At 42.8% G+C, this 17,991-nt stretch overlaps 1 protein-coding gene across 2 annotated transcripts in view; it reads right to left on the bottom strand.

Annotated features, from left to right (window-relative positions):
• MBNL2 (muscleblind like splicing regulator 2) overlaps positions 1-17,991 on the bottom strand; it is a 154,174-nt gene that overhangs the window by 94,953 nt on the left and 41,230 nt on the right. For both annotated transcript variants that reach the window (XM_028112092.2, XM_028112093.2), the window contains exon 2: positions 11,607-12,381. In XM_028112092.2, coding sequence (XP_027967893.1) covers positions 11,607-11,780 — 174 coding nt within the window. In that variant the 5' untranslated portion in view covers positions 11,781-12,381. The remainder of the gene's footprint in view (positions 1-11,606; positions 12,382-17,991) is intronic.

The raw sequence follows: 17,991 nt of genomic DNA, 5'->3' as shown, positions 1-17,991 counted from the left end.
CCTCCCCAGCTCCAGAGCGAGTCCCTCTGTGATTTAGACCTTAGCACTGGATATCTGCTGCCTTTGGATCCTTGGTGACTTGCTCCCGTACACTGAAACAGACATGTTGTAGGTCTGTTCCAGGTTTTAAAGTCTCTGGTCAGGCTCATTCCCCATCGCCCTCCAGCCACTCCCGCCCCCATGAAAATTTGCTTATTTGATAGATCTCAAGCTGTCCTCCTTTACCAACACAAAAAGGCCTGAGGAACTTCTGGGTTCCTCTCAGGTAACATGTGGACCTACCAGTGACTTTCTAATGACAAAGCTTTTCCTGTGTGCATGACTCAAACGAGTGAGTCTGATGGTGGTGAGTCAGAGTGGATGAGTAGGTCCCTACATTTGAATTTTATGGAGTAGTAATAATTCCTAAGAAGAATGGGAAACTGACACAGAGCTTCTCACTTTTTCTTCTGCTGAGTAAGGGTATTAAGGGAAAAAGAGCAATAAAACTCATCTATTAAGAAAACCTCTTTAGAAACAAAGGAATGGCTCAGATGGTTAAGCGTCTGCCTTCGGCTCAGGTCGTGATCCCAGGGTCCTGGGATCGAACCCCACATCGGGCTCCTGGCTCAGTGGGGAGCCTGCTTCTCCCTCTCCCTCTGCCTCTCTCCCTGCTCATGCTTTCTCTTCTCTCTCTGTATCTCTGTGTCTCAAATGAATAAATAAAATCCTTAAAAAAAAAGAAAAAAAGAAGAAACAATCTCTGAATTAAAAAAAAAAAGCTTTGCATTGAAAGAATTTCCCTTCATGAAATACAGTTATATAGTTTCCGTCGTTCAAGATGAATAAATTCTAGAGCCGTGCAGGACAACAGGGTGTCTGTAGTTAACAACACTGTGTCATGCCTTTAAACATTTGTTAAGAGGGTGATCTGGTGTCACATGTTCTTACCCCAATAAAAATGAAACAAAACTGAAACAAAAGTATTTCAGTATCCTTATTTTATAGCAGAGTAGTGGAAATGTTGCCCAGTACCACCATAAGTCTCTAACCAGGTTTTTGGGAACTGCTGAGTTGCCCACAGTGGCACAATGAGCCAATCCGTGAATTTTAATAACTCGTAGCTGCCACTTGTGAGCAAGTCTCCATGTGATCTATCTATCAGGGCAGCCAGAAACATGAGCATGACCCAGAAACACCTTTCAGGTTGTAAAGCAAAGAGCTTATTTGTACAAAGCCTTTAGCTTTGAGGTTTTATCTGTCTGTAGACTGACGGAAAATATTAAGCAGTAGGTAGCCAAGAAAGTGACTTGAATTTTGTCAGAGCAGTGGCATTTAAAAGTGTAAGACTTAAGGATACATTTATGCACTTGCAAATATGATGGGGCACCCCACAAGTGCTGGATACAAGGATACAGCAATGAGATCCCCACCTTACAGCCTCACCTGGTCATGGTGGAGACAGACCCAGAGGAGACACAGAGCTAGATCACATTTCTGAAGGATAATTTCTGAGCTGGCTTTTGTGGATAGATGTGTGACATTTGAGCCAAGTCCAGACCCAAGTCAAGACCTGAGGCTTGCAGCTACATGGGGGAAGAGCATTCCAAGTAGAGAGAGCAGCCAATGCACAGTGCCCTGAGGGACAAAGAGTCCAGTGTGCTAGGAGCTCAGGGGTGAGGAGAAGCGTGGTCGACTTACGGGGCCAGAGTGCAGCAGGGAACCAGGGCACACTGGGCCTGAAGGGCTGTGATGTAGGAAATGGAATGGACAGCAACTGGAAGGTTTGGGGAAGAGAGTGACGTGACCTACAGGTCACTCAGCTCAAGGAGGGAGTGGTGAAAGCCAGAGGTATTATATAGGCTGTTACAAAAGTCCATTCGAGACGTGGTGGTTTGGGCCAGCTCGGTCATGACAAGAGTGCTGGAAAGTGCTCGAATTTAGGATATCTTCTGAAGGCAGAGAACACTGGGCTTATGATGGACTGGATATGGTGGTAATAGGAAGAGAAGACTGAAGCTGGGTTTCAAGATGTTTTATTTGATCAGGTGAATAAACAGCACCATCTGAGAATAGGGACAATGGGAACAGTAGGTTGAAGGGGAAACCAAAAACTTATTAGTAGACACACTGAGTGGGAGAGGTCACTTAAATATCCAGGTAAAAATGTCGGGGAGGGGGCGATCAAATACATGAGTCTAGAGCTTAGGGGAGAAATCAGGGCCAGAGATAGAAATTAAGAAATATTCAGCATACAAAAGACGTGTATCACCATTGGGTTGGAGGAGGTCATCTAGGGAGTCCAGTTCTGTGGAATATGGGCCAGAAAGTACAAAGGCTCTGAGGCAAGATCACACTTGGTGAGTTACAAGGGTAAGGGGGTCACTGTGGATGGGAGGAAACACAGAACTGTTCAAAGACCAAGCCTGGAATGACTCCAGCATCTAGCGGTCAGAAGGAGGAGAACTCAGGAAGGAAGACAGAGCAGGAGCCGCCAGCGAGGTAAGGGGAAACCAGAGTGATTCACCAACACGATGCGCATGAAGTCTTCCAGGGATGATTCAGAGCAGGTGATAAATTCGGTCTGCCCTCTGTGATCGCTACCAATGGAAGAAGGGGTGTATGCTGTTCCCACGATCAATACTTGTTTCTTGGTTTTGAACAGAGGTTAAACGTGGCAGCCTATAGACGGAATCCAGCCTGTACGTGTGTTTTGTTTGAACTTCAGGGTTTACAAATATTTTAATTGGTTGCCAAAGTTTAGAAATTGGGAAACTTCACACCAAAATACTGCATCTCTGGTTCTTTTTTTAAAAAAAATCCCCAGGATTTGGGGCGCCTGGGTGGCTCAGTCAGTTAAGCGTCTGCCTTTGGCTCAGGTCAACCATCCCAGGGTCCCAGGACTGAGCCCTGCATGGGGCTCCCTGTTCAGCAGGGAGTCTGCTTCTCCCTCTTCCTCCGCCCCTCCTTCCTGCTTGTGCTCCCTCTCACACAAATAAATAAATAAAATCTTAAAAAAAAAAATCCCCAGGATTCTCAGAAGGCAGCTGTGTGTGTGGCTGATTGGCAGTTGCTATCTTCAGTGGGGTCATGAGCTCTTCATTTTCCCCTCTGCAGCCTGCACTGGTCCCCGGGTTTCCCCAGCAGTGAGTGCGGAGTGCCTCACTCTTATTTCCTGCTGAGTCCCGCATATCTTGGTTTGCACATCTTGTTTAGTGAAAGAAGGAAGGAATGAATGAATGAATAAATGAATGAATGAATATTGATTGACAGGGCACCTGGAGCGTGCTCAGAGAGGGGAAATACACGATGAGCCGCAGGAAAGCCAGGGCTCAGATACAGACTCCCAGGTCAGGGCTTTGACTTTAAAATCTTTGCTTCGTATACTGTATTAAAAACGTCCTAAAATAAAACCGAAAGTCTGAATGAAAGGAGGAGGGGTCCTGAAAACAGGCTATTTTGAGAAAAAAAAATAGAATATTAAACAAATCACGGTAAATGTGTCTTTCTCCTTAAGCTTTGGTGAAAAAAATGGTTTCATGAGAAACTGCTACACAGACTAACAAAAGTTAGCATCACTGCCCAAGGCAAAGTGAATAATAAACAAATGTAATTATTAAAGAATATAATTAAAGTGAAAAGTGATATTTTACTCCATTTGGTTTTTGGAGAAAGTAAGTTTTGCCATTTTTCTCTGTGAATTATTTTTATCTATTTTTACGTGTTTTAAACGCAGATTACTGTAATTATAGAATGTCAGCTGATCATCTCTCTTCCTTCCACTCAGTACCAAAGACTGGAGTTTTTCAAGCCTCCTCTCTCTTGCCAACTCCGATGATGGCACGTGGCTATCCAGGGCAGGGTGTAGAGATGGATTCTGAAACCAATCTGGGCTGGTGAATTAGACTACAGTGTTTGATTTCTGACGTTTTCTAGGTTTAGATATTCTTCTTATGGTTGAACTATGTCTCCCCTCCACCCAAAAGATGAATTGAAGGATTAATCCCTGTCCCCCAGAAGGTGACTTGATTTGGAAGTAGGGTCGTTGCAGGTATTTGTCACTAGTTAAGATGAGGTCCTACCAGAAAAGGTGAGCCCTAAACTAATATAACTGGTGTCCTTATAAGAAGGGGAAATTCAGACACAGACTCAGAGGGAAGACCATGGAAAGAGAGACACACGAAGACAGACGTCTGAAGCTGGAGGCAGAGATTGGAGGTATGTTGCCATAAGCCAGAGAACAGACTGAGTTGCCAGAAACTAGAAGAGGCAAGGAAGCGGTCTCCCACAGAAGTGTCAGGGGGAGCATAGTCCCGCCAACACTTGATCGGACTTGCAGCCCCCAGAACTGACAGGTGAGACATTTCTGTTATGTTTAGCTGCCCTGTCTTTGGTAATTTGTTATGGCAGCCCTGGGAAATGAATACAGAGATTATTTTGTCTAACTCTTAATTTTAGACAGGTTTGAATGTAGGTTTCTCGATGGTAGACCTTGTGTCCCCAGGAAGGTGGCATCACTCACACATGCCACATGTGTGCTATCCCTAAGTAGGACACTGAGGCAGGTGCTACATTGCTTGAGAATCCTCCTTCCTTTGCTCACTAAAGGCACCGAAATGGATTCCACTTGCCCTTCACAGGAGCAATGGCCCTCCTTTTGTCCCAGAAGCTAGAGGTAAACTCTTTCTCTGCATAGACATATCTTGAGCATCAGTGCTAATCTTGGCCCCAGAGAAATAACCACAAAGTATCTTTAATGACCCTCTGGTCTTCTTGTGCCCACTTTCATGTGTGAGACTTCTCTGTAGACGAGAGTTTAACTTGCAGTCCATAGAGAGTTTCTAGAGGCCAACATGAAACCCTCGAGATCTTGAGATTTGTTGCAATAGGTCTGTATTTGGGGAAAAATTCCATAGTTTTTATTAATTCTTAAAGATGTTATACTTCCCTACAATCAGAACAAGAACGAAAAAGAAAGACTAAGGATCCTCAGCATGGTGGTCAGTATCAAGCTAAGGTTTTGTGCCTGGGGAACAAGGCATGGGGATGGAGTGAGCTGATGACCTGGGGCAGGGACGGGACGAAGAGTTTGGATTTAGATGTGTGGAACTACAGGCGAGTATGGACCACGCATATGGGGTGTTTGGTGGGCATTTGGAACCAGAGAGTTGGCAGGGAAAGGGCACACACCCAGAATGGCTATGGATGGGCACAGAAGTGGGAACTGAATGCTGAGTTGCAGACACCCTTTCAGAACTGATCACCGACCCAACCTAGGAGGGGCCACCACTGAGTCTTGGCGACTATCCACACAGGGGAGCGAGGAGAAGAAGAGGTGGTATTAGAGGTGAAACAAGAAGGAAGGTTGCAGTGGTAGAAGAACGAGGAGTGTACTGGTGGGGGGTGGGGGAGAGCAGGAGAGAATTGCAAAGGAGGGGCTGACCAGGCTTGCAGAACGAAACAGAGAAATTAAAGACAATGATGAACAGCCATGCAGAGAAGTTTGGGGTCTGAAGTTCAAGTTGTGGGGACTCCTTTGTTAATTTATGCACTCTGTGAATGGTTATTCTTGCCTTTCTGCTACGTGCCAGCTACCATGCTAGGTGCTTGGACACAGAGATGAGTAAGACGCAATCCTACCTTTAGGAAGCTTATGGGCTCATACAGGGACACACACTTATAGGGATAAACTGTTATATGGAGGTCTGAATAATGCCAGGAAGGGGCAAATAGCTGATTTGCCCTGGAGGGCAGAAGTCAGATGACAGGGAAATGGACCTCTTATGCAGGAAGTAGAGTTGGTGGGTCCAAGAATCCTTAAAGCAGTACCTGTCCTGCACTTTATCATAACATCCGAAATCAGAATCACATGGGCGCACACACATACCAATACCTTGGACGAACGCCACTTTTGTTACTGAGACCTAGTAAGTGATGGTATAATGTTTGTAAATAAATACAAACAAAAATAAATATACGTGCCTTGCTTTCTCTCTTTTTCAAATATTTAATTTTAGTACCTAAATTGGTTTATTCCTGGGGGCTTCTTTTTAGAATGTTTTTGACACTTCAATATGCTAAACTTGTTAAACATGAATATTATTAAGATATTAGGAGATTTAGAATTCATTAGACCAGTGATTTATTCTGTAAAAGGAGTTAGGAGGAGGGAAGGGGCGGGGGTAGCTTTGGAGTCACACTTACCTCTGAGTAGGTCCTTTCCCCACAATTTACAAGTTACATGTGAGTTACGTGTGAGTCGCTTACAGTTTTGAACCTGCATCCACAGCTACAATGGTTGGCTGAATAATATTTGCCTTACAGAGTTGTCGGAAGGAACTGATAATGCCTGGCAGATAGTGGGCTCTATATGACTACAGAGATTTCTATTGGTAAGGACATAATTGTCTGAGATTATATTTTCAAATCAGGCCAGAATTGAGCATATAACTTAAAAAAATACTCAAGCAATTTCTACAAAGAATTTCCCGCTATTTGAAAGCAATTCAAGAACATGAAGTTAAGGTCAAGGCCAATGACATACATTTTTTAGTATGTTTTTAAGAACTGTCCAAAATGGTCACCTATCTACCATTTTCGATTTTGAAATTTTCACCCATACATACGAAGACTAAAATTTTATTTGCCATCAGCCCACTTAGAGCCAGCATCCTGTAAATAAGTGAGCCAAATCTACTTTTGTTTACATTTTTGAAACTTAGCACCAAAGAGAGAGTAATAAAAAGTAGTTTCTGCATCATGTGTAGCTTCAGAGAAAGTGAAAGAATTTACTTGTCAATTCTCCAATGTTGTATTACACTTCCGGAGTCACACTCGTGTCTCTAATTCCTGCACAGAGCTCCCTCATTTTGAAATCTATTGAGATTTTGAGAATGGGGCCAGAGCACATGGCTGCACAGGTTGTGCACTGCACAACCCCAGGGGGTGCTGGTCACATAGACTGTTGAGAAATGCACCCCTACTGTACAGCCATATTGCGGCAGCCCTATCTGAGAGGCTTGAATATGTTCCTGATGAACATGCTGTACCATTCAACAAATACTTATTGAGCATCTAATGTGTATGAGACACTGTTCTAGGCTCTGGGGATACAACAGTGGTCAAAAAAGATACAATCGTCATCTATATGGAGCTTACATTCTAGCAGAAAGGATGGGGGGCAGATAATGAACAAAAACTAAGTATGGATATAGTTTATCAGAAGGCGATAATTGTTAGGGAGAAGAGTAAAACAAGATGATGAGGAAATGGAATCACAGCAATGGGGAAATAACTATTTGATATAAGGTCGGCAGAAAGGCTTCACCGTCGGCATTTTTGATCAGAAGCCTGAAGGGAATGAGGGACAAGCTGCTCATACAACTGAGGCAAGAATACTCCAGGCAGAGCAAAGAGCAAGTGCAAACAGCGTCAGGTGGAAACCTAGTTGGTACATCCAGGGGACAGCAACGAGGCAGGGTGGATGAGGGGACAGGGGTAGGACTGACATCAGGTGACTGGAGGTGAGAAGCAGGTCTCCTAGGGCCTAAACAGCTTTCCTAAGGACTGGTCTTTACTCGGGTGAGATCGGAAGCCACTGGAAGGCCTTGAACGGGGGAGTGACATCATCTCATTCAGGTGTTAAAAGAATCACGGGGTCTTTGAACAAATTTTTACTATGTAAAGTCTAAACAATTTCCCCCAAATACTCTAGGAGTGCTTTTTGTTTCTGTTTTGTCAAAACTAGCAACATGATTTAAAAAATTGTTTCCTTTTTAAAGTTCAGTCTGAATTAACATGTTGAAGCAAATATATTAAATACTTCATCAAGTGGTAAATGCCAAAACCTTTCGTCTCAATAAGCATTACAGCTAATTCATTTATTCCTTTCTGGAAGTTTCAATTTGCAAAACAAGCCAGATTAGTTCCTCACTCAGTTACAGGGAAAAGAACCTGAAAAGAAAAATCTCAAACACCTCAACTGTGAGGGAGACGGTTTCATGGATTATAAAGGGACAGAGATGGGGTTGGTCAAGGCTGCAGGGAAGTTAGTTGCTCACGAAGCAATTTGCATTTTGTCAAGTTAACCTAGCTTGTAAAGCACAATGTTCCAGAATGTTCTGGCCTTCCGGAAAAAATGTAAGCAAATCCACTGTTAAAAAAAATATCACAAATGCCATGCATGCTCCGTGGTTTCACTTGAACTGCAACAAGGTAACAGTTGTGAAAAAAGTACAGTTGTCATCAGTAAGAACTCTGCTCTGTTTTCTGAAATATCTTTTATAAAAGTATTTATATATGTACAATTCTCTTTCCAGAGACCTCAGCAAATCTCTTTTCTAACCACCCACAAATTTGTTTAGTAAGTGTTTATGGACGTTTGCTCATGGATGCAAATAACTCATAACAAAAAAACAAACCAAAACAAAACAAGGAATAGCTCAGGCTTATAGTAGACTGGTCTCTATACTGATATGCCAACACAGTTTCCTCTTACCTATTTTTTTTTAAAGATTTTATTTATTTATTTGAGAGAGAGAGAGAATGAGGGTTAGAAAGCACGAGAGGGAAGAGGGTCAGAGGGAGAAGCAGACTCCCCGCCGAGCAGGAAGCCCGATGCGGGACTCGATCCCGGGACTCCAGCATCACGACCCGAGCCGAAGGCAGTCGCCCAACCAACTGAGCCACCCAGGCGCCCCTCCTCTTACCTATTTTTATGCTTAAAAATATTCCACAGTGTTTGAGAAAATACCTTGTAACAAATAATAACAACAACAACAAAATGCTTGCCTCAAACTCGATTTCTTGTAATGTCATGACTAATTTGTATCACTGAGCTATTATCACTCACACCATAGATTCTTAAGAGTTTGGACACATGAAGAGTTGGACATGTCTTGCCTATAAAGCCAGTCATCAAAATCAATGTCTACCATGACCAGTCCCTACCATGTCTTGCCCTATGCTAGGCATCTGGTATATCTTAGGCCAGTTAGTCTTTTTAGTAACCTTATGAAGTTGGAACTATTATATCAATTTTAAATAAAAGGAAACTGAAATCAAGGAGGTAAAGTAATTTGTTTCAAATGAGAGCTCACCTGTAACCAGCCAGAGTTCATTCAAAGCCCTTGCACTTCTGTCTTAGGCTGGTTCCACTTGGCGACATGGTCTTATTTAAAATATTAAATGAAATAAGATTAAAAAGCTTAAGTATGTTGTCATCGTATTTTTTCTTTTTCGCTACCACTTTTGAGTGCCTTTTTTTATTTGCCTGTCCTAATTGTAGAACTCGTAATTCCTACATGCACCTTGCAAGGTGAATAGACCAGCATGGTGCTGGGCACTGTGCATGCTTGAGCCAATTTCACTGGTGAATATCCTCATTTTACCCATGAGACAGAAGCTAAGAGGTGATAAGTGACCCACCCAAAGCGGGGAAGTGGTCAGGTCTTATTCTTGGGTCTGTCTTATTCTTCTGGCTGTGCGCTCCTTTCACATTCTTTAGAGTTTGACAACTTTAAAAATAAATAACATCACGCTCAAATTGAATAATCTGAAAATTTATAATTCTCAAAGGGAACAGATAACTTAAGGCAATATGTAACTGTGCTTCAACACTTGAAAATGATTCTACTAGATCCTTCCGAAAATGATCTTTAAAGCTTCATATTCTCATGGCTTGGTTCATGTTTTTATGCTAACGATAACCATTATGGATCCTTTCTCCGTGGGCTGAAATCCTCAAACAATTGTGGTCTTGGTGAATCCACAGTGAGGTAATAAATTCTAAGGATCTGGGAGTTGTTGTTTTCTTGATAGTCAAGAAATACTTAGCCTTGATACATTGGACATATCTCCCTCATACTTCCTTAACTAATTTAAAGAATTAAAAGTTTTAAGAAACTTCCTAAAATGTTGGTTTCATAGTAAGTAGGCAATCAGAGAAGGCTTGGATTAATAAAATGAAGGAAGTGGGATGACCTGGAAAATGAATTTCTCATTTCTGACCTGTTCCCATATCTTGAAGTTCTTATGATCTAGTTTTTAATCTACACTGCTTTTTATAGTGAATGTGTCCATTGGTGACAACCATAGAAGCAAATACATACTTAGTTTACTTGTTTGACTAAAAGCAAAATAAATATTAATATAAAAATGTGCTTATACTGTTATGCTTTATATAATTGTGATTTATCCATCTGTTTATTTCTGTGTAGACAAAATAATTCACACTTTTAAAGTCTAATCTCATAAACTTTTTATGAGAAAAGGAATGAAATAGGGATACTTATTGAGATAAATAACATACCTAATTTTTCAAATTTTAACACTTGAAAGACTTCTCTTGGGCTATAAATGTATCCTTCTGCCTTTAGTGTATAAACAAATTTTCCCTTTAAGATGTACTTAAACATATGAAGTCTTATATTTCAGTTTTGACTTACAAATATCATAAGACATAACTTTTTAGTTTAAGATAAAAATCATCCCCCAAAACATACCCAAACCTTCAATATCCAAGAACAGGCTAACATCACTATTCTGTAAACTCACAGCACTAAGATTTCCCAAAAGCATGGATCAACTTTTCTTTTTTTTTAAAATTCTTTGGTAAGCTTATTTATATGAAGTTTTGCAGATATATAAATGTTAAGCTCTTTTTAAGCCATGTATCTTATATCCAGTGGAAACAGTATCATGATCATGTTAGGACTGTCTCAGGCAATCTGGGATTCATAGAATCCATATTTTAGGGCAAAATAAACCTCAAAGAATTATGGGCTAAGTCACCCCTATTTCCTTCAATTAGATATTTAATTATAATTCCCCTATTTCTGCAGGTCCAAACCCCACCGGACTCAGTGTATACCTCAGGTTGTTTACCTCCTAAAAAATTTCTTGAAATGGCCAGCTGAAAGCCACTTCTCCCTTCTATGGATCCCCACAGAGGTCTATTTCTCCCTTAAGGCATGTGTCCCTTCCTGTCTAGTATTATAGTTATTTGGTGATGCGCTGTATTTCCCCTCCCAGATAGCGAGCTCAAGGATGCCATCTTGAATCACATTCATTTCTTCTGTGATCGGTTAACTTACACACAGTGGGCTCTCAGGAGTATTGAGTGTGTACTCAATAATTTCTGTTAGCCATGACAAATTGTCAGAGAGAATGAAAAACCTCTTAAGAAGTATTTTAGGAAACCCTTGGTCAAGAAAGAAACCCACAAGAGTAGAAAATTCTTCGAGAGGAGAAGCAGAGTAACTGGCACATAAAAGTGACACATTCAATTTCTTCACCTTTATATAACCTCCAGAAGATCAAACACTAATAAAATATTTATCTTCAGTTGTCACAAGCCAGACTTTGATTTAAAACTCTTGGGTACATGAATGTCATGCCAGACCCAAAATACATCGTCATGTATTTTTAATTTAAACATGGATCTGTGAAAAATTTATGTATGCCTGATATAAAAAAAAAGGGGGGGGGGTGAAAATATCCCAATAGTCACCACAAACAAGAAAACAGGACCTAGAAACGACTGGAACTCCTCTACGAGTACCACAGAAAACCTTCCATTGGGAAACCCAGCGTGCCATCGACGTGCCACGGGAAACGCATCCCCTTACCTTGAGGGAATCAAAGCAGGCAATGACTCTTCCATTCTCCACCTGGCAGCTCTTGGGGGGGTGAGCAAATTTGCACTCCTCGTCGGAGCGGGAGCAGGTACCCCTCTGGAACTGCCTGCAGACCTCTAACGTCAGCCATTTTGTGTCTCTGACGGGGGCCACGTTCAAGGCCATGGTGCTCAGGCGCCGGGGATTCTGTTCGTTTCTGTCAAATGATGAAATCAATCCAGGTCCCAGTGATTCTGAAACTACTGTTGTGAAAAACCCCACATGTGCGTGTGAAGGTTAAGTGATAAATTGCCTAGTGAAGTCCAATCCAGGAAGTGGTGAGGAGAGGATTTATCGGCAGGCAGTCACTCATCAATCAATATGCCCCCCTTGAAGACTGCAGGCCACAGCAGAAGCACGCTCAGTGTCATCTCTGGCTGTAAACGTCCGAGTCTCTTGACCGATCTGCAGACACAACCGTTTTTAATAAAGTGACTTCACGATCATGGCACTCCTTGGGAGAATATTCAGTTGATGCTCACAGCTATTGATGGTGCTGGAAAATAAGTCACCTAGATGATCAGATCTTGGCAGGATTTCTCTTTCCTCCCAACCTTCCTAAATTCTGAAATCGAGCAATTGGCAAAGTCAGACAATTGAGGTATCTTCATCCACTGTAAGGTCAGGGTAACATGTATTTGACAGAAGAATGATGTGAACACCACAAGAGCTCAGGTTGCAGTTTCCAGCAAAAGTGACTTCGCACAGGCACTTTTAAATCATGAACCTGCAGAACACAAAGAAAACATCAACTTACACCCAAACTCGGTGGAATCAACACTCTGACACACTGTTTCAGCTCTTATCTAGAATTTGTGAAAGTGCAGTTTCGAGCTTTGAGCTTAGAGGCTAGTGAGGAAAGTTATGCATTAGAGAGAGAGAGAGAATACACAACTGCAACCGTATTGCAGAAATGATCTAGGCAGCAGTCCAAAAGTTAGGAATGACTCAAACACATGAGTGTGGCAGACACAATAATTAGGCATTCCGAAACAATCCCATCTAATGTGCCTCATCGCCAAAACAGTGTATTAGAACCGTGGCTTCCAATTAATTTCACATTGAGGCCATTGATTTTACTGTTGGAAATGCTATCAACAATCATTCGGGTTGTGTCTCTCCTATATAATAAGGGTATTGGCATTTTGGATGAAGCATGAGCCTCTTATTCTTTGCAACCTTTCCAGTTCAGAGAGATGTGAACTTAGAAATGGATAGGTAGAAGCTTCCTAATATTTATTTTTAGGTCTCTTAGGCTTCCTCTCTACTGTTACTATTTGCTTCACGTTAGAATTCCCCTCTACGCTGTAAGCACTCGGAGGGTAAGGACTATTTGTATTTGTCATTTCTGTGTCCCTGGTGCCTTAGTTCATGGCCATTAGGTCCTCAAAAAATATTTACTGACCGATTTCACTGATGACCGCCTCACTGACTCAAGGGATGAATGCAAGTTAGTTTTAGTTTAGTTCGGTTTAGGTTTTAATGGAGTCACAGTCTGCTCCATTCTGGGTAATGCCGGAGTTAAATCACATACCTACAACAAAAATATAATTAGTAAATTCAGATTTCTAAAGTCATCGTATTTAGTTGCTTTTAATGTTTTCAAGGATTATGGAGTCATTAAAATATTAGAAATTTCACATTACTGGGTCCAGGATGAATAAAGGACTGAATATCAGATGCTGATCATTTTCATAGATTGTATGGGCTACAAGCCACGTTCACCACACGCCTAGCCTTGACGTCCTTCTAAAAAAATTTTAAATAAGAACTTAATGGAAACTGGAAGTCGATTATTTAAAATCAGCATGTACAAATAAGTTCAGACACTAATAATTTTTGCACGGCTCACAAATGTTCCCTGAAAAAGTAGGTCTCATGGTGATTAAGTTTCATTAACTCCAGGTAAACCGGGCGGAACAGGCTTCCTTGCCATAGGGTTTGGTTTGGTTTGGTTTGGTTTTTGTCTGCTCTTGAGTGAGTCTCTAATAGGGGAAGAGAAACAATGGTGTCTCTCAAGCTTATCTGATCATGGAACATTTATTCAGCGGGACATCTCTTGGGACTAGTAGGAAATGCTACTTCATCCCAGTACTTCTTTTACTTGTTAGTAGAAGCGTTTGAATGAGTAATAATTGTATGTGCATTTAAGGAATCTGGCCACCTCGAGAGAACATACCTAACTCCGACTGTAAAGTATTTGAGGGGACAGGCAGGCTCCTGCTTGTCTGTTTGGCAGCACTGTGTTCCCAGCTGCTAACATCAACTCGCTTAACTAGGCAGTTCAAGAAGATGAGTTTAATAACCAAATTTACTCTGGGTCCGGTTTCACAGACCAGCCTGGACCTGCATCCTCATTACCTCAACCCCCATCTCTAACCCCAGTGGAGAACAAAGGCTGAGGGAAGCGAGGGACAAGAAAACATTCCTGCCTGTGTATCCAGTGGAGCCAAGACACTAATAATGAGGTTTCAAATGATAGGTTGGCCTCGTCCAGTTTAGATTTACACAATATTTCATAGAGTCCCTGAGTCCTAGGGAACAGGGTCTGATGGGATTACAGGACAAAAAAGACACAGGAGAAGCTCATCCTCAAAGGCAGCACAACCTTGGCCATGGCTTCACGTGCAGGAAAAGAAACAGGCAAACATGTATTTATGCACAGACGGTAAATGAGTAATTAATTACTCAAGTATTCCTAAAACCCATGCAGGAACAATGCTCTCAACCCAGTCCAGTGAATGGGGTACGCATTTGCTTATACTTTTGGGCAAGAAATCATCATTTTCCTGGGAGAAACAGATTGCCATTTCTAGTTACTATGAAAATGCAACCAGAATCTAGCTGGTCAGACTTTAGGGAGATGAACTCGCTTTTAAAAGGAGATGAGCCAAGCTTTGAGATGGCCAGAGTCCTGTGTAAGTCAACGATGTTCCAGAAGGAAGCAAGCGGAAGTACATCATATTGTACCTCAATATATTGCTATCTTCTCATGAGTCCCCTCTTTCTTCCAGCTTGTTCTGTTTCTATCCTAAAAGTTACAGAGCTACTGTTATCAAAGACACTGCCCCCCTCAGGCCATCACAACCTCCACCTTCTGGAATGGGTACAAGCGGGCACTTGTGGGAATAAGGAAGAGAGAGCAGATTTGAAGGAGGTTAAGGAAGGCCACCAAAGGAGATGGCCAATGATGGGTAAGGATGGAGGAAACCAACTTTTGACACAGTTATCAAAGGACAAGACTAAACTCTGCTAACACATAGACCAAAATACATACTGGATCTACCAGACTGTAGATTCCCGGGAGAAGGGGTGACATGTTAGGGCTTTGCTCTCCAGTAAGGAGGCCACCAGCTACATGTGGCTTCTGAGCACTTGAAATGGGGCTGGTGTCACTGAGGAACTAAATTTTAAATTTTTATTTAATCTTAATTAATGTAACTTTAACATGGATCCTCAATTTAGTTACTGGAAAACTTTCAAGTGTGCTTGGACTGACTCAAGTACATAAATCCACGTTTTAGTTGTACATTTTATGAGCCCTAAATCCAGATCAAGAATTTCCAATTAATTCAGCTCCTGAGTTGTGCTTTACGTGTGAAATTCACACAGATTTCAAATACTTCATACAGAAAATAATGTGAAAATCTCGTTAATATTGTCTCATATTTACTACACGGTGAGTTGCTAATATTTTAACTAACTGGATTAAATATTACTATGAAAATTAAACTCGCTTCTCTTTAGCCCCTCCAAAATTCAGAGCTGTACGAAGCTGCCATTAGATTTCTATTGATGGCAATGTCTTCGGAGGTTTGCATTTTTTTTCTCTCAGCCAACACAGAATGTCATGGAATGGTGGAAAAGTACCCTGTCCAATGGCCAGCTTCTAGCCCTCATTTGGCCAAGGTTCTTTCATGTGACCTTGAGTAAGTTGATTTCTCTGAGATCCAATTTCTTTATCTGTAAAATATGGATAACGGTTCCTACCTACATGTCACAGTTGCTGCCATGAAGGACAGAGGATGGAGGAAACAGAAAATACTTTGTACACAGTGACATGCTGTCCCAATGCCAGGCAATGAAAGGAGAAGCTACTCTATAAATACTTATTGAATAAATCCTCTTTCAGGATTCTGCATCAACGGCCTCTTGCAGATCCACAGACGCCGAAAGCAGGGCAGGGCCTTCGAGATCAAAGGGGCCAACAGAACGAACGGGGTCCTAGGGGCCACTTATCTGCAGCATCCCTCAGTTCTCAGACTGATCGATTTTGTACCCGAAGGGAACCCACAGAGAAGTTTCCCCAAGTACGAATCCCACCGTGTTCTCACAAAAGCCTGACTGACACCTGCTTTCTTCCTTCAGTTGCTACTAACCCAGAAGTGAATCGGACACTCTGGGGCCCCCAGCAGTCACCCCGGGTGTGATGCGTAGCCCAAGTATTCGGGAAGCATTGCTCGGGAGCCTCCTTGGTTTGAGGGCTTGTTGGAAACACAGAGGTGGAGGCCATTCCCCAGTGCTCTGGGTGTGTGGGGAGGAGAGAGCAGCACTTTCTAGTTCACCTGCCCAGAGGGGCCCCTGGGAAGATGTGTCTGAGTGGAGAGGACACCTTTTTCTCGTTCTCAGCAAAGTCCCACGTACGCTGCCATCGGTCCCGCTTATACGCCATCGGTCCTCCCTTTTACCTTTCCCAGATGTTTCTGGGCTGTACTGGGAGCCAGGGTCTCCTGCTTACGTGATTTTCCAGTTCCTTCTGTTTTACATTTCTCCCAAAGCTCTCTCGTGCAGCCATTTTTCTCAGTTCTTTTGGACTCGTGCTTCAGTTTTATTTCCAACGTTCCAATCAATGCTATCCCAATTAGCTCCTTCCGGTGCAGAACCCAGGCAGAACTCAGAAGTAGTTCTTCCCAGTGATTTCTCCGGCTGGGTTTCTTCATTGATGTTCCTTTCCTTGTCCTCTTTGGGCATTCGGCAGTCTCGTGTTCTCTCCCCCTCCTGGCTTTCTGAACCCCTCGGGGAGGAAGAGATGCCCGTGGCCTTGGGGGCTGAGCACCTCAGCGTCCCTGCATCTTGAAACCCTGCTCCCTAGGACCCCCATGGCCCCCTCCGATGACCTGTCTCTAGCCCACTTTCTGACAGTACCTGGTGATCGTTTTTAAGTATGACCCCCTAATTCTCAACAACTTAACTACTGACTTATCCAGCCACCTGCTCCCAGTGTAAGTTCCTCCAGGTTTTGCCCTGTGTACGTAATAGACCTTCCCCATTCGTTTCAAGTCCTCAGAACTCAGTTCAGTGCCTGGTGTGAAAAATATGCTCGACAAATGTTTGTCAAACAAACTCCTGATCCCCCTCCAATGAACATCTGCACTGTAATACGGACCAAAGTCTAAACGAAGGGAATAAAGCTCTGAATAGGGAATGTCAGTACTATCCTGGAAGGGAAATGTGAGCACGTGTCGTTGGCTTACCCTGTTTCTTGCCAAGAAGGTCAGGGGTGAGCGTAAGGATCTGCCCCAGGGCTAAATTATTTGATCTTCAAAACCCAGCATGGTCAGCCCTGCGATTTGCAAAGGGTAATACCTGGGTAAGCACAGCAGTGGCTCCTGGGAGCTGGTTAGGATGCAGATTCTCAGGCCCCGCCCAGAAGCACTGACTCAGAAAATCCAGGAGCGGGGCCCAGCAAGCTGTGTTTTAACAAGCCTTCCTGGGGTGACTCTGAAGCCTGCTCCAGTTTGAGAACTGCTGTAGTAGGCATTTCTCGCTGGTCCCCCTGTTTGTACCAAGGGACTAAGGATGTCAGCCCTGAGTTGATCACAGGGTCTCGGGGTCACGGATTCCCACAGAGATAATTGCAGGAGGGCTGGCTGGGTGGCTCAGTTAGTTAAGCGTCTGCCTTCAGCTCTGGTCATGATCTCAGGGTCCTGGGATCGAGTCCTCCATCGGGCTCCCTGCTTAGAGGGGAGTCTGCTTCTCTCTCTCCCTCTGCCCCTCCTGCTTGTGCTCTCTTTCTCTCAAATAAATAAAATCTTAAAAAAAAAAAAAAGAAAAAAAAGAAAAAGAAATAATTGCAGGAGGGCTGCCTGGGGGCTTCTCCCAGTGGCTGTGTTTCTGATGGATCAAAACACAACTCAACTAAACAAAAGACACCTGAGAAATCTATCCCAGACAAGACGTCATTCTATGAAAATTACAAGAATAAATTAACTTCGAGCCTGTAGGTTTTGTTCAGGATGAAGCAGGCCTTCAGGAGCTCAGCCCTCAGCGCCTTCCTGCTGGAGCTCTTTACAGAGGGGCTGCTTTGTAGCGCCCCGATACAACGAACATCGAGGTT

Source organism: Eumetopias jubatus, unplaced genomic scaffold (assembly GCF_037043125.1).
Source record: "Eumetopias jubatus isolate StellerSeaLion01/CBP00866 unplaced genomic scaffold, mEumJub1_p1.0 scaffold_3, whole genome shotgun sequence".
In the NCBI taxonomy this organism is placed as follows: domain Eukaryota; kingdom Metazoa; phylum Chordata; class Mammalia; order Carnivora; family Otariidae; genus Eumetopias; species Eumetopias jubatus.
The sequence above is the reverse complement of the archived record's forward strand: the minus strand, read 5'-3'. Positions and strand labels throughout refer to the sequence as shown.